The sequence below is a fragment of the Hippoglossus stenolepis genome, chromosome 19 (assembly GCF_022539355.2).
Source record: "Hippoglossus stenolepis isolate QCI-W04-F060 chromosome 19, HSTE1.2, whole genome shotgun sequence".
In the NCBI taxonomy this organism is placed as follows: Eukaryota; Metazoa; Chordata; class Actinopteri; order Pleuronectiformes; family Pleuronectidae; genus Hippoglossus; species Hippoglossus stenolepis.
The window spans coordinates 351,210-365,377 of NC_061501.1; the positions used below are offsets into that span (position 1 = coordinate 351,210).

The window sequence follows — 14,168 nt, forward strand, 5'->3', positions numbered from 1 at the left end:
TTATGTCCAATGCACCAACCACACCAAGGCAATTTCCTGTATGTGTAAATATACTTGGCAATAAAAAGAATTCTGATTCTGCCAATCGGCTTGTTGCTCCCTCACTGCGAGGTAAACACATCAAAATCACGACTGTTTGCTGTCCTGGCTCCTAAATGGTGGAATGAGCTCCCCATGGACATCCGGACATCAGAAAGTTTACACATCTTCCGCCGCAAACTAAAAACACACCTCTTCCGACTATACCTTGAATAATATTTTAAAACTAACAATTTAGTAGCACTTAAATGGCACTTACTTATAGCACTTTGTAGTTTTGCTTTTTTGAAGAAATTGTACTTTCTTGATTCTTGTTGTTCTGGGTTTGTACCCTCATGGTTGATGCACTTATTGTAAGTCGCTTTGGATAAAAGCATCAGCTAAATGAAATGTAATGTAATATTGTCACAGCATCTCAAATAGTGACATTTCCTTGTAGAAGCACCTTGGGCTCATGATGCTACTATTATTATAATTATAGATATTATTTATCATTAAAAATATATTTACATCTATAATTATCACTCTTATTATTCTCATAACAGCCAGTCAGACAGGGCTGAAACATGATGGTTACACAACTGTTCCTATCTCTCCTCCCTCATCTTCTTTTCATGCCCCACCCGCCCCTGCCCCAACAAAATTATGACAAAATGGGCCAAGTTTAACATGTGTATTTACATAACATACACATGAACATTAAATTCACATTACTTTCAGGAATTTCTGATGTGCAAATAAAAAACCTTTTTCAAACAACTTTTTGTGACATTTGCCACTTTTTTCAAAGAATAGTGCAATAACTTTGCTTAAATTCAACTTAATTGAAGTACTTTTGGTGACATTTATCACTACATTCCTCCATCAGTCTGTACTTTTTCAAAAATAGAGAAAAAATTTATTAAATTATAATCACTTTGTTACAACGATGATAAAGCTCAACCAAAAAGAACACATGCATGTGACTGGGGTGTAATGTTTCGAAGTGTCTTCTTAATTTGTTGGGTCTCATACTGTCAGCTGCCAGAGTTGTCAGACCTCAAATACACACTGGTCTCTCCTCATGTCCTCCTTCATTCACTGTGAACCCAAGAGCAAGACAGGCTTCATCGTACTTTCTTTTCAACTTGGTTTTTGAACACTGTGTCTTGTTTGTCACTGACCGGCTGCTTCACCTGAACGAGCTCTGAGCGAGTGAGTGGGGGCGGAGCCCCGGGGCCTGTGTGTATGTGTGCGCTGTCTGGGGGCGCACACACACACACACACTCTCCTGGTATTTCATGCTGGCCTGATACGATGATGATTTAACAAATTAACGTGAACGTGAGTTCACTGTTCGCGAAAAATATGCGCGACATGCACAACACTGTACAGGGAGCCGCTGCAGAGCCGCGGGTTGCGACCCCTGGCTACGGCGAAAGAACGATGTGTTTACTGTTCCACCGTTAAAGAGATGCGGACGTCAAAACATTAGTTCCGCCTCACATTTCCCCCTCCCGGTCGGGCGCGCGACACAGTTTGAGAATCACTGAGCTAAGGGGTATATTGGTCGTCCTCCAACCAGAAGGTCGGTGGTTCGGTCCTCAGTCTTCCCCATCTGCATACCGAAGTGTCCTTGGGCAAGATACTGAACCTCAGTAAATTGCCCCACATAGATGTTGAATACACTAATTGTAAGTCGCTTTGGATAAAAGCTTCCGCCAAATTACATGAAAAGGTGATGAAAAGATCTGCATTGGGCTGAAACGAGGAAGAGCAGGCTACTGCCCTGAAATAAATGTGAAGTTAAAACGCATTTAGAATTTTCACTGCGGAACCAATTTCAAATGCTTGTTAGTATTAAATATAGCTCTGTTAAATCCTCCAATTAAAGAAGTAGAGAGAAAAACAAACAAACTGAAAACTATAATTCATTCAAAAAGTAGGATTAAATAAATAGTTTCAAAAGGTTGCACTTAAAATTTGTGTTGAAAAAGTGCATGATGATAATAAATATATTTCATAATATTCTTTTGATGACAGGAAAAAGTTAATGAAAAATCTCAGAAGATCATTTTAGCTGCCATTCTTCTGCTTAGTGCTAACCCTCTTCTGACATCTACAAAGCAAACACACACCATGTCACACAAAACAAGTTATTTATCTCCTACAATCATGTGAGGGACATCCTCACTCAATAATAAAGTTAACCACCTTTGGTAAATCATGATGTGCTTTATGGTAGAGGTATCAGGTCAAAGTCTTGGCAGTGAGTAGCTCAAAAGAGCTCATTAAAGCATTTTGAGTGTCCAGGCAACACATCTCTTTTCCATGGCTGGGACACGGCAACTATCATGGCTGTTCTACATTCTTCTTTTTCTTCTGGTGGAACTGCAAGGAGAGCCAAGGGACACAGAACAACGACGAAACAAAATGAACCTCAGCAATGAGCAGTGAGTGGGGTTAGCAGAGCACATGTAGGATGTATTAGTATAGAAATGAATCAAAAATACTGTTATGCATCTTAAATATGTGGGTTTGTTATGTATAAACTTCAGATGTGCTTTGGTTTATAAGCAGCTCTTTAGTATATAAAGTGAGTAACACTGATACCTAAGGCAGGCTCCTTTGACTCTAGACCACGCATGCTGTCAGATAACGGTCACCTTGTCTTCATCACTGGGGACAATAAAGAGATCCGCTTCCAGACAGGCCAAGTTAAAGTGGGTGATGAAGACCTCACCCTACTTTTGAGTCAGGTAAGCTATGATTTTTTACATTATATGACAGAGGACAATCTTATAGCGATAAGCTAAACGCAATAGTGCAGTGGCTCATATGATCAAACACTGCAGCTCCCATTTTCATATGTGGATATTTTAGTAATAATGAGTCAATACAGTTTACAGCTTAAATTTGAAACTTTGTCATTAACAGAAATAGATTTGGATCTGAAGGGAATTTTGCATAATGAAAAATAGTGTACAACTGATGGTCACTAACTACGCGATGAATACCATCATGCATTGCGCTCGCGGTGGAGAGACGAGAGCAGCGAGGTCAGCAGGAAAAGCCTGATCTGTCGTATAAATGAGCTCACTATATAATTCTCTGTATAGAAATCGCTATATAGTGAGGTAGGGAATAGTGAATGAGAGGCTGATTTCGGACACAGCCGTGTTTCCTTTGTCAGTTTCTCTTGTTCCAATGACTTGTGCTTTTAAGGCTTTTCTTGTTACCCTCCTGTTTTTCTGCATGTTTGGACCCTGTTTTTGCATTAAGTTTCTTTGGCTCATGATTGTCTGCAATATAGGACATTTTTGTTATTTTCACCTGAACCTGGGTCTTGCCTTCGGGTCCTCCACCTCCATATTGTGACAGAAGCATTAAATCACAGAGGTTTCTTCCCCCATGCATACAAAAAACAGAGTGAAATTTAGAACCACTGCTCTAAATTTAGATTGTCCAGACAAACATGTGGTATTTCACACTTTCTTAATCCTTACTCCTTGTCGGGTTAATGTGTGAATTAAAAAAAAAGGCAAATTAAAGTTTTGTTTTCCTCTTTAATGCATCTGAGCTTTAACAATGCTATTCATAACAGGCTTTCTCAGCCCTGCCACTTAAACTATTTTCTAATACCTCCAAAAAATGTATGTAAATAACAAAATTAGTATAAGATGCATACAAATGATTGCAAGTGAACTAGGATACTCTTTGATTGGGACAGCCTTTGTCAAATGTTGGGGTCTTGGTATGTTTAGTTATGTTGATGCCCTTATTTTAATCTATAAAGTTTAATTTTACTTGTCGAAACACAACCTGGTTGTTGTTCTCAACATCACCATCATAAAAGCTGTAAACCAATTATCTTATCCAAACAAGCTGGAAATATTCACTACTGGTCTCATTATAACTACTTATGAGCTTTTACACAGGTCAGAGCCTGCTGCTCCTCATGTGAGACTATGAATGATTAACATGTGTGGAAGCGGACACAGCAGTTTGGACAGAAGTGCAATAGATGTCACGTGTAAAGGAGAACATCAGAAAGATAAGGGTATTTGCAGCATTGATTAGAATAAACACTTTGTAGCATAACTGAAGGTCAATGAGTTGATGGATTATTGTCAGTAATGGTCGAGTATCTGAGGAGAAATATTATATATCAAGCAGTCTTGTTGTAATCATAGTCCACGGTCAGCAGCCACCACGATCATGATCCACCATCAAGATCGGATGCCACCATTGTCCAAAGTCATTGTCCACTGCCGCCATCAGGATCCACCATCAGCTGCCACCTCGTGGTCCACCACCATTATCAGATGCCAACACGATACAGGATCCACCATTACGATCACGATCTCTGATTCATGATCCACCATCATAATCCACGATGAGGCCGCAGCCGCGGCCCTGGATCTGCGGACGATAAGGCAAAGGAACTCCGGGGAAGAAGTCAAGTCAGTAACATGTATTGATGAGATATTCATTTCTTTGATGTGATAAGGATGGAGAAGAGGAAGGAGAAGCTGGGAAGAGAAGCTCCATGTGTCATGTGTCCCCCGACCTTCTAGACCTATAGCAGCATAACTAAGAGCAGGTCTAAGACAAGCCTGGACCGGCTCTAACTATAAGCTTTATCGTAAAGGAAGGTTTTACGCCTACTCTTAAACGTACAGATGGTGTCTGCCTCCCGAACTGAAAGTGGGAGATGATTCCACAGGAGAGGAGCTTGATAGCTGAAAGCTCTGGCTCCTCCTCTACTTTTAGAGACTTTAGGGACGACAAGTAAGCCTGAATTCTGGGAGCGCAGTGCTCTAGTGGGTTGATATGGTACTATCAGCTCTTTGAGGTATGATGGTGCCATATTATTAAGGGCCATTTATGCATTTGTTTAATCTGAATAGTCACCAAGTGTCCACTGATGTAGCACTGAGTCTTGAGAAGTGGGACAAAACAGGATCGAATATTGAAAAAATAAAACCTTAAGCTTAGACAAATTAAACTGCATGTATGTATCTACCATGTACTAAGCTACTGAGGTGTGTTGATACAACCTCCCAAATTTTCTCTTTTTTAAGAAAATGTGCTTTTTGCCTTACCAACACCATTTTGTGACAACACCATCAGACACCAAAAACGCTAATTTATTTTCATTCACATTATGCTAGACCTATAAAAACTATCACAAAAATAAAGTTTCAACAAGGCTGACAGAGCCCTCGAGAAAATTACTTTCAATAGGTATATATTTTTTTATTACAAAGATTTTCGTTATTTTTTTTATTTTAACTTTACCTTAAACAGCAATCAAAATGTTTTTAAGACTTGAAAACACATTTTCATTAGGTTTTCACATATAACCAATAATTTCTCAATAAAAAAAAGAAATATCATACTGAAATATTATCAAAATATTAATCAGATGGAGGCAATATAGACCTGACAGAGTTAACCCATATCTGACGGTGGTGAAAAAAACACACAAAAAGAACACTCTCAATATTATAAACCAAATTTCCTGCATTAGAGAGGGAGTGTTTCTATGTATCTTCACCATTATGTGTGTAAGCACTATGTTCCCTCAACTAAACCCTGATAGAGTTGATGACTATGAATTCACAAAAGCAATAAAATATGCAGATAATGCTGATGCCACATATTTAGTATTTATATATTATGAGACAAACTAATAACCTATTTCTATATTTATACCTTCCCATTGAATTTCAACTCCGTTATTTGCCTGTCACCACCGTCAGAAAGGAAATCTGACAGAGTTGACATCTGGCGGTGTTGACATAATTGGCATTTTGTTCACAAAACAAATGGAGTTCATGTAGCGGCTATTTTCTTTTCAGCTTTGTGCTACATGCTAACAGAACCTACTTCAGGAGAATAAAATGATCTAAACATTCTAAACAATTTCTGAGGAAAGTGGCAGATGGTGTTGTCATATCATGGTTGTGACACAGGAAATATTAACATTAAGATTAAGATTATTTTAAAACTTATTTGACCCTGTCTGCCATGGATGCACTCTGCATAGGTGGAATGTGAAAATGGATCCTTCAGAGTGACTGCTGCCCCTAATATTGCCTGATTTTATTACATTTTAATGAATTATCTGACGGTGTTTACAAAAAGTGGACACAACTTTGAAACCTTATGAAACAAGCTTGTGTTATTGAAAATCAACTTTGCTCTGATATGAGATATTATTAAGTGTTTCTTTTGATGAAACAAGCTCTTTTTAATCCTTAAAATACTTTTATCCATTTTATTGCACATGAATGATTGAACCCTTCTCTGTGGACATGCTGTTTTAGATGTAGTGGGAAGACAGTAAGTGTCATAGATTTGATATCATAATTATTAAATTAAATTGAAGGAGATAATTGTGTTGAATATATTCTATTATTAATCCCTCATAACATCTAAAATTTTAAATATTTTCATTTTTAAACTCTGATGAGACAGGGAGATTTGTTTGCCTTTGCTAAATTGCGTTGGCAGAATTATGCTTCTCAGAGGGTACATGCAACACGACTGTCATATACAGTAGTTGTATGTTTATAGTAAATATATAAGCAACCCCAGATAAGTATAATTGTGATTTCTGCTGTCATGAGGAAAACCAAGGAACATGTCCTCTTGACACATTCCCTACTGTAAACCAGTGTACATTTAAGATTTGACTTGATAAAGCCCATATTACTGATACAGGCCAGCCCTAAACCATGCCTCAGCCAGAGTGACCATGTGTTTCATTGTCACCTCTCTTATCAAGGCTCTTTTCTTGGCAGCCAGCTCTTGGAAGACTCATTCCTGTTCCAAACTTTTTTCCAGAGTTCAATCAATCAATACAATTTTATTTGTAAAAAGAAACGTAGAGGGATCCCTCTCCCAGGATGGACATAAGTGCAATAGATCAATCAATCAAATTTTATTTGTATAGCCCATATTCACAAATCACCATTTGTCTCATAGGGCTTAAAAAGGTGTGACATCCTCTGCCCTTAACCCTCAACAAGAGTAAGGAAAAACCTCAGAGAGAGCCACTTGTGAGGGATCCCTTTCCCAGGACGGACAGAAGTGCAAAAGATGCCACGTGTTACGGAGAACATCAGAAAATCAGAGTATTTACAACATTAAATTGTTAAACACAATTTTCACTATTGAGTGTAGATTGATGAGGGGGAAATATTTAAATGATATATAGGCTGCAACATAACTTTAGATATGTGAACGGGCCTGAATACTCTCTGAATGCATTGTTGGGTACATTCTGTAACAGAAGTTTTGAGGGGACCTCTCAACAAATAAGTGCACAATTCCGACGCACAAATAGAATGGCACTCTACCAATTGAGTTGCCTTTATTATGCCTCCACAGCCTGTATGTACATACACTGGCATGTCATGTCTGCCCTTCGGTGTGTCCCACTGTTGTTACAAACATTTAGTTGGAATTCAGGGTGAACTTTGTTGCTCAAAGGTCACGTTCACTGTGACCTCACAAAACACAAATTTGTCTTGTGACAGCTGAGCTGAGATCTATGAAGAGCATCCTCAAGTAGGTCCTCTGCTGCTCAAGGTAACATGTTGCAGTGTCTAGAGAAGTGGTGATGGTGTCTTCTGTGGACCTGTTCACCCTGTTGACAAGCTGGTGAGGGTTGAAGGTGGCTGGCTTTGATTTGCCTTCCGACCAGCTTCTCATAGCACTAAATCAGCGGTTCCCAAACTTTTTAGGCCACGCACGACCTTCTACATCCCGACCGGTTTGACGCACCCCCAATCCCCCACACCTTCAAAAAAACAACAGTCTATTTATAGCCGCATTAAATGCATCATCTTTAATCATGAACACATGATCAGTACACACGTAACAAAATAATCAAGAGATCGCAACAATGCGCTCTCACATTCGAATGAAACTGAAACACTGCAACAAAGTTTCAATAAATTTCAACAAAGTTACACAAGCCGTCACTTTTAAAGAGCAAAGAGGCCCATCATGAGAGAACATGGGGAAAAATACTGTCATATTTTCAGCCGCATTAAAGAAAAATTGCATCAAATTTAATTTACAATTAACCATACATAACAACGGTTACAGAAATTTGAACACCATTAATCTGAATCAAATTACAATAAAGTTACACACGATCCTCCACGTAAAGAAGAAAGAGTGGCACATGCATAGGCTCAGAAACAGATATGGATAAAAAAGATGATCCATTTGAGGATTTTCAAGAGCAGCGCAGGTGGCTCAGCATGCAGCAAGAGAGAGAGAGAGAGGGGGAGAAAGCACCATTACATTTTTCCTCTCGCGCACCCCCTAGAGGCAGCTCGCGCACGCACCACACTTTGGGAATCCCTGCACTAAATGAAAGCAATTGGATGGTAATCATTGAGACAGCTGACAACAGGCTTTTTTGGCACAGTAATGATTGTGGCAGACCTAGACAGGATGAGTTAAAAGACCTCAGCGAGCCAGTCTGTGCATTCTGTCAGCACTCGTCGTGTTACACCATCAATCGATGTAATGTATGTATTGCTTTAGGCACATGCCTCACATCATGCTCTTGCATACTGAAGATGTGACTGGGAATTTCTGTGGCTGCACTAATTTCTTAAAAATATATGGAAGAATTCTTCAGGCAACGTTTTGTCTTCAGCTTTTGTATGCTAAAATGTCTGTGAATGCTTTGATTTCAGATCAAAAGTAACAAAGAGGACATTGATAACATTAAGTCTCATGGAGGTGGAGTTCCTCCTGATATCACCAACAAACTAAACCACCTCAATAATACGGTAGGACATTAAAAACTATATGTATGTATGTATGTATGTATGTATGTATGTCTGCATGTATATATGTATGCATGAATATGTGATGAGTAAAATAATTTAATTCCTCATTATTTATAATCATATCAATCTATCCTGGCTCATTCAGCGCATTTGGATTTCCCCTCCATTTTTTTAAGTGTGGATTTTATTGATGGAGTCAACAGATCATTGTGTGTTCATAATAAAAGCTTCTACAAATGTATCTGTCCAAATAAACGTTTCTTAATATTGTGAAAACAGTATATATGTTGACAATGCATTAAAACACATTTTCAGTGCTTCTTTCCATGCTTTCCAGGTGTCCACACTTGAGAACAAAGTAACTGCACTTGAATCGGTGAGACATTTAGGAACTCTTTGTTGTAATGGCTTGAACTGTACCACATATGTTTCATGTTTTCTCTCCTCTTTTCTCACCCAGGCAGTGCAGAGGGTGTCTTGCAACAGTAATCCCTGTCAAAATGGAGGGTCATGTCTGAATCTTTTCAACTCATACCACTGTTTGTGTCCTGAAAACTGGGCAGTGAGTTCCATCCTGTTTTGTTACATTATGGGGCTGGTTATTACAATTGGCTCTCTTTTTGTAGTTTGATTGATTTAACATTTAGAATAATGTTTTTTTATAAAAAAAAAAAATCTTACACATCCCACTAGCCAGGTAGAACTGCAGAGGCCAACATGGTTTTTATAATGATTTCCACATTAAAACCATGATTAAATACATCCAGATTATTATGCAGTAATTACAAAAAATATTTACAGCAAAACTACAGGGACAGAAGAAAAATCAATGGATGGAGCACAAAGCAAATAAGACACTTCATTCCATCAATCACACATCAATTACAATAACACACACAATTATGGAATCTCCCTGAGGTGTACAGAAGGAGTCATATGTTTTGCCAAACACCCTGGATCAAAACTGTGGTGAGGCATCCAGCCTATGATTAGAGGAAGATTCAGTCCCTGCAGATGATGATCTAGAACCAGAGTACCTTCAACCTAGAGCAAGGATATGAGTATAAGTTGAACCTGTAATTCTTTTTACCTTTAAAATTATAGTTTTACTCTAATTTTACTGGGCAGGCTGAGGCTTAAATAACCCATTTTAAATATAAAAGGTCAACAGATTCGGTGAAACTGTGAAAACAGAGTGATCATGGATTCATAATCATTAGCAATGCTGCTCTACTCTCCATTAAACCAAAACAATATAAGATAAAGACTTGTAACATATTTGAAACTGTATTCCAGGGTAATCAAATCAAATCCACATCTTGGAGAAAAGCAAGACACATTATATGGTCAGCCATCCTGCCTCAGAACTGTTCTTTCTTTATCCATGAATGAATCCTTAGACATTTAACAATGATAGAGTTTACAGTGAAGTTTGAGAGCTGTGTTAAATGGTTAGCATTTAGGAGGGAAAACCAGCAATAAATAGGCAATAAATATCAGTACATACTGTTACTCTCTTCACAATACACATACACATCACAATACGGACACAGGTCAGTTCTTGTAAACTGGCGTTTATTGCTTTGGCATATCCTGTATCTCTTTCTGATAAATCCTCATCATCGTTACACCATCATACCATCACACCGCCATGACAGCTATATTTTTTAGAATGAACACGGTACAAAATATATCAAAACATTATGCAACACATGGTATGGAAATGAAGACAGTAAGTGATGTTCAGTGCAAAATACATTTTACAAGTTACGTATTTAGCAGTGACATAATGAGAGAGCAGAAACGGGCAACATTAGTTGTGGATAAGAACTACACAATATAAATGATTTACTAATGCACATTGAGTACAACGTTTTAGTAATTTATTTTCATTTATACCTGATATATCTTATTTTAATATGTTGACTTAAATCTTACACCAATTTAATTATTTATTTATTTAATGCATGAATTACTTGTCAATACTTGTATCCGGAACTCATTAATTTATATAGCAGTTCCACAGACATTTACTTCCATGCTGGTGAACAGCCATCCATCCATCCATCCATCCATCCATCTGATCTCTCTCTCTCTCTGTGTGTGTATGTGTGTGTGTGTGTGTGTGTGTGTGTGTGTGTCAGGGTCCTAACTGTGCAACAGATCTGAATGAATGTCAGATGCATTCAGGGACATTTCAGGGTTGTCAGAATGGAGCAACCTGTGTCAACACCCCTGGATCTTTTACGTATGTATTAAGCTTTTCATTATACTCTAATTTCATTTAATAATTTATTGTATGTTGTTTGAATTTCGAAACATAGTTAGGGACTCTTAAGACAGATGGCTACTTTTGTACTAGCAACAGTAACACAAATTAGATTTTTCGGTTAGCTGCACTGGTTTCATGTATCCTTTAAGGCAGTAGTTCTCAACCTTTTTTCAGTGATGTACCCCCTGTGAAATATTTTTTCCGCCAAGTACCCCCTAACCAGCGCAAAGCAATTTTGGTTGAAAAAAAGATGTAATACACAGCGCTGTGCCATCAGTTTCTCATTTACTAAACTTTGTAACTAGACACTTTCACATTTCAAACATTTGAAAGAACATCAACAAAATATTTAAAACTCCATCAATGTGCATAACATTGCTCATTTGTAGTGGTCTCTCTTAAACTATTTGGAAATAAAAACAACTAAAGACTTATTAAAAAAGAAATAATTATCTCAATTATGAATAAAGATTTGTGCACATAAAAATAATTATCAACTTAAAGTGCCCTCTTTTGGGATCATAATAAAGATCTGACAGGTGGCGTGTGCCAGGTTGGGTCAAACCACCATAGATCCCTAACCCTTTTAATAAATTACTGCTGGCTAAAGCAACAATTATTGAAATTGAATGATATTTCTGTGTCTTTGCAGTTGTAACTGTTCTCCAGAGTGGTCTGGGGTTCTCTGCTCTGTCCGTTATGATGATTGCAGAAATGCAGGCCAGGACTTATGTGAGCATGGCACCTGTATTGATGCAGACCGGATTATAGCTGGACAGGTAACTAGACATTATACTAGTTAACCTTAACATTTAAAAACAACTATAAAAAAAAACACAGTACGAGTTGAACAGAGTTCACACTATTAGGTTTAAATTATACTGAAGGTGGTTTGTATTATCTCGCTACAATAATTTCCACTGCAAAAATATGAAATAAATAAAACTCAGTAGACTTGCTGACTCAGAATAATGGATGCTATTACAATGGTAAAGGAATGCTGGGCTGTAAGGGTATAAGAGAAATAACTACTAGATTTCTTATGAGCAGGGGACAACAGAAAAGATATAGTATTCACTTTTTATAGGATTGGAATGGAGCTGTTTTTTTGCCATGGACGATGGAGACCTGATATTGAAAAGATTTTCAGTTTGAACTGTTTCAACTAATTAGCTATGGTTATGAGTACTAACCAGCGGACTGAACAGTATTCCTGTCATTAAATGATATTAGTCTAGTAGTGTTTTACAGAAAACAAGTGTTTTAAAATGAACTTACCTTTTGACACACCTTCTTAGATTGTGATGACGATTGGGCAATATCAGTCTGCAAAAAGTCTCACATATCATTGGAAATACATTCATTGCAAAAAACATATCTTTAGCCATTTGGACATTAGTTCTCATGTTGTCATGATTTTACTGTAGATAGATTGATTTTGATTGACTTTTCTCACTGTGACTGTTTTATCCTAAATAAACAGCCTAGATACCAGTGCATCTGTGAAAGTGGCTGGGAAGCTCCAGCTGGGAACCCAGCCTGTGTAGCTGATGTTAATGAGTGTAACTTACCCATCAAGCCTTGCTCCACCAACCCAGCTGTTACCTGCTACAACACTCAAGGCTCCTTCTACTGCGGATCCTGTCCTGCTGGTAATATGCAATAACACCACTCATACTGTTCTCTAATTTAAAACAGGCCACTGTGTGAAATGCAGGGGTTGGTTAACTATTAATTGTGATTAAGCTAATGTCTTAAGACAGTTGGGGGAAATATGGAAAATATGGATAGAGCAGGAGCAATTAAGGACTACACCTACTAATTAGGTGTGCGGTCATTATTAGACATATTTAATATTAACATTTATTTGAAAGCTAAATATATTACCATCTTTGACAAAGCCTTTTGTCGCTACAATTGAAAAATATCAGTTGCACCAGAAGTGTAAGAGAGTTTAAAATAATTGGGCAACATGTTATGAAGATCAACTGACTGGGCAAAAATAATCAGAAAGTAGCCATTGTGCTAATATTTATTAATATTTATTACACTGCTAGAATAACTACTATAAATGGCATTAAAAGAAAACAAAAAAACAGCTAAGGTTTTCCTCCTTAGTCACCAGTGAAAATGTCCTTCAGTTTCCTGAGGTAGGTTTTTGAGACAGGTGTCTTTTCTTTCTGACTCTGCCTCCATGTCTTCTTTTCAGTTTAATTAAGCTCCATTTTATTCTACTGAAAATTATGGTTGCAGTCAAAAATATCTCCTTTCCCTACATTTTTTTTACATCAGTGAGGTCAAGGAAAATGAAAAGGTACCAGCTGTACTTACATGAAGCTTTTTTTTAAAACAACTTTATCTATGATATATGGAAGATACACTCCATCCATTGTCTATACTGCAGGTGAGTTTTGTTTGCTTGTCTGCCCACTGAGAGACATGGATGATATATGCTACCAAGTGGACAAATCACAGCTGCTGCAGTCTGTGTCATTACTGGGACACATCAGTGTTTGTTTGCTTTGTAGTTGGCATGATTGCACAAAAACAACTGAACCGATTTCCACGAAATGGGACATGACCCAAGGAATAACCCATTAAAATCTTGTGGACCCAGGAATTTTTAAAAAACTTTTTTTAACATTGCAATACAGGGCATTAGCCTTGGTTGATGTATGGACTCTCTAAGTGCCCTTCTGGTTTCAATTTATGTTTCAATGTTTAACAGTTGAATGTGTAGGATTTAGTGGCACCTAGAGGGGAAGTTGCATATTGCAACTCCTCTTGCCTTGCCCTCCCCTTCCAAGAGGCTAGAAGAATTTAAAGTGGCATTCAAACAGACATGTTGCCAGTAATGGGCCAGAGCAGCATCGGCCTACCTACATTACTCACTTGCCCAGCCAGTCAACTCTGACCAAAATATAACAACACATAAACCACCATCTGCTGATCTACCTCATTAGAGAACTAATGAGAAATTAAATTAAATGAAATATGATTATTTCTGTGTTTTTTCTGTATATTTTTAAACTGCGAATGGTTTTACACAACAGGATGTT

General features: G+C 37.7%; 1 protein-coding gene across 1 annotated transcript in view; it reads left to right on the forward strand.

Annotated features, from left to right (window-relative positions):
- Positions 1-2,349: 2,349 nt before the first annotated feature.
- Positions 2,350-14,168, forward strand: part of cubn (cubilin (intrinsic factor-cobalamin receptor)) — an 86,192-nt gene continuing 74,373 nt past the window's right edge. The window contains exons 1-8 of the mRNA XM_047344599.1: positions 2,350-2,471; positions 2,657-2,777; positions 8,742-8,837; positions 9,175-9,213; positions 9,298-9,399; positions 10,982-11,085; positions 11,762-11,888; positions 12,593-12,761. Coding sequence (XP_047200555.1) covers positions 2,350-2,471; positions 2,657-2,777; positions 8,742-8,837; positions 9,175-9,213; positions 9,298-9,399; positions 10,982-11,085; positions 11,762-11,888; positions 12,593-12,761 — 880 coding nt within the window. The remainder of the gene's footprint in view (positions 2,472-2,656; positions 2,778-8,741; positions 8,838-9,174; positions 9,214-9,297; positions 9,400-10,981; positions 11,086-11,761; positions 11,889-12,592; positions 12,762-14,168) is intronic.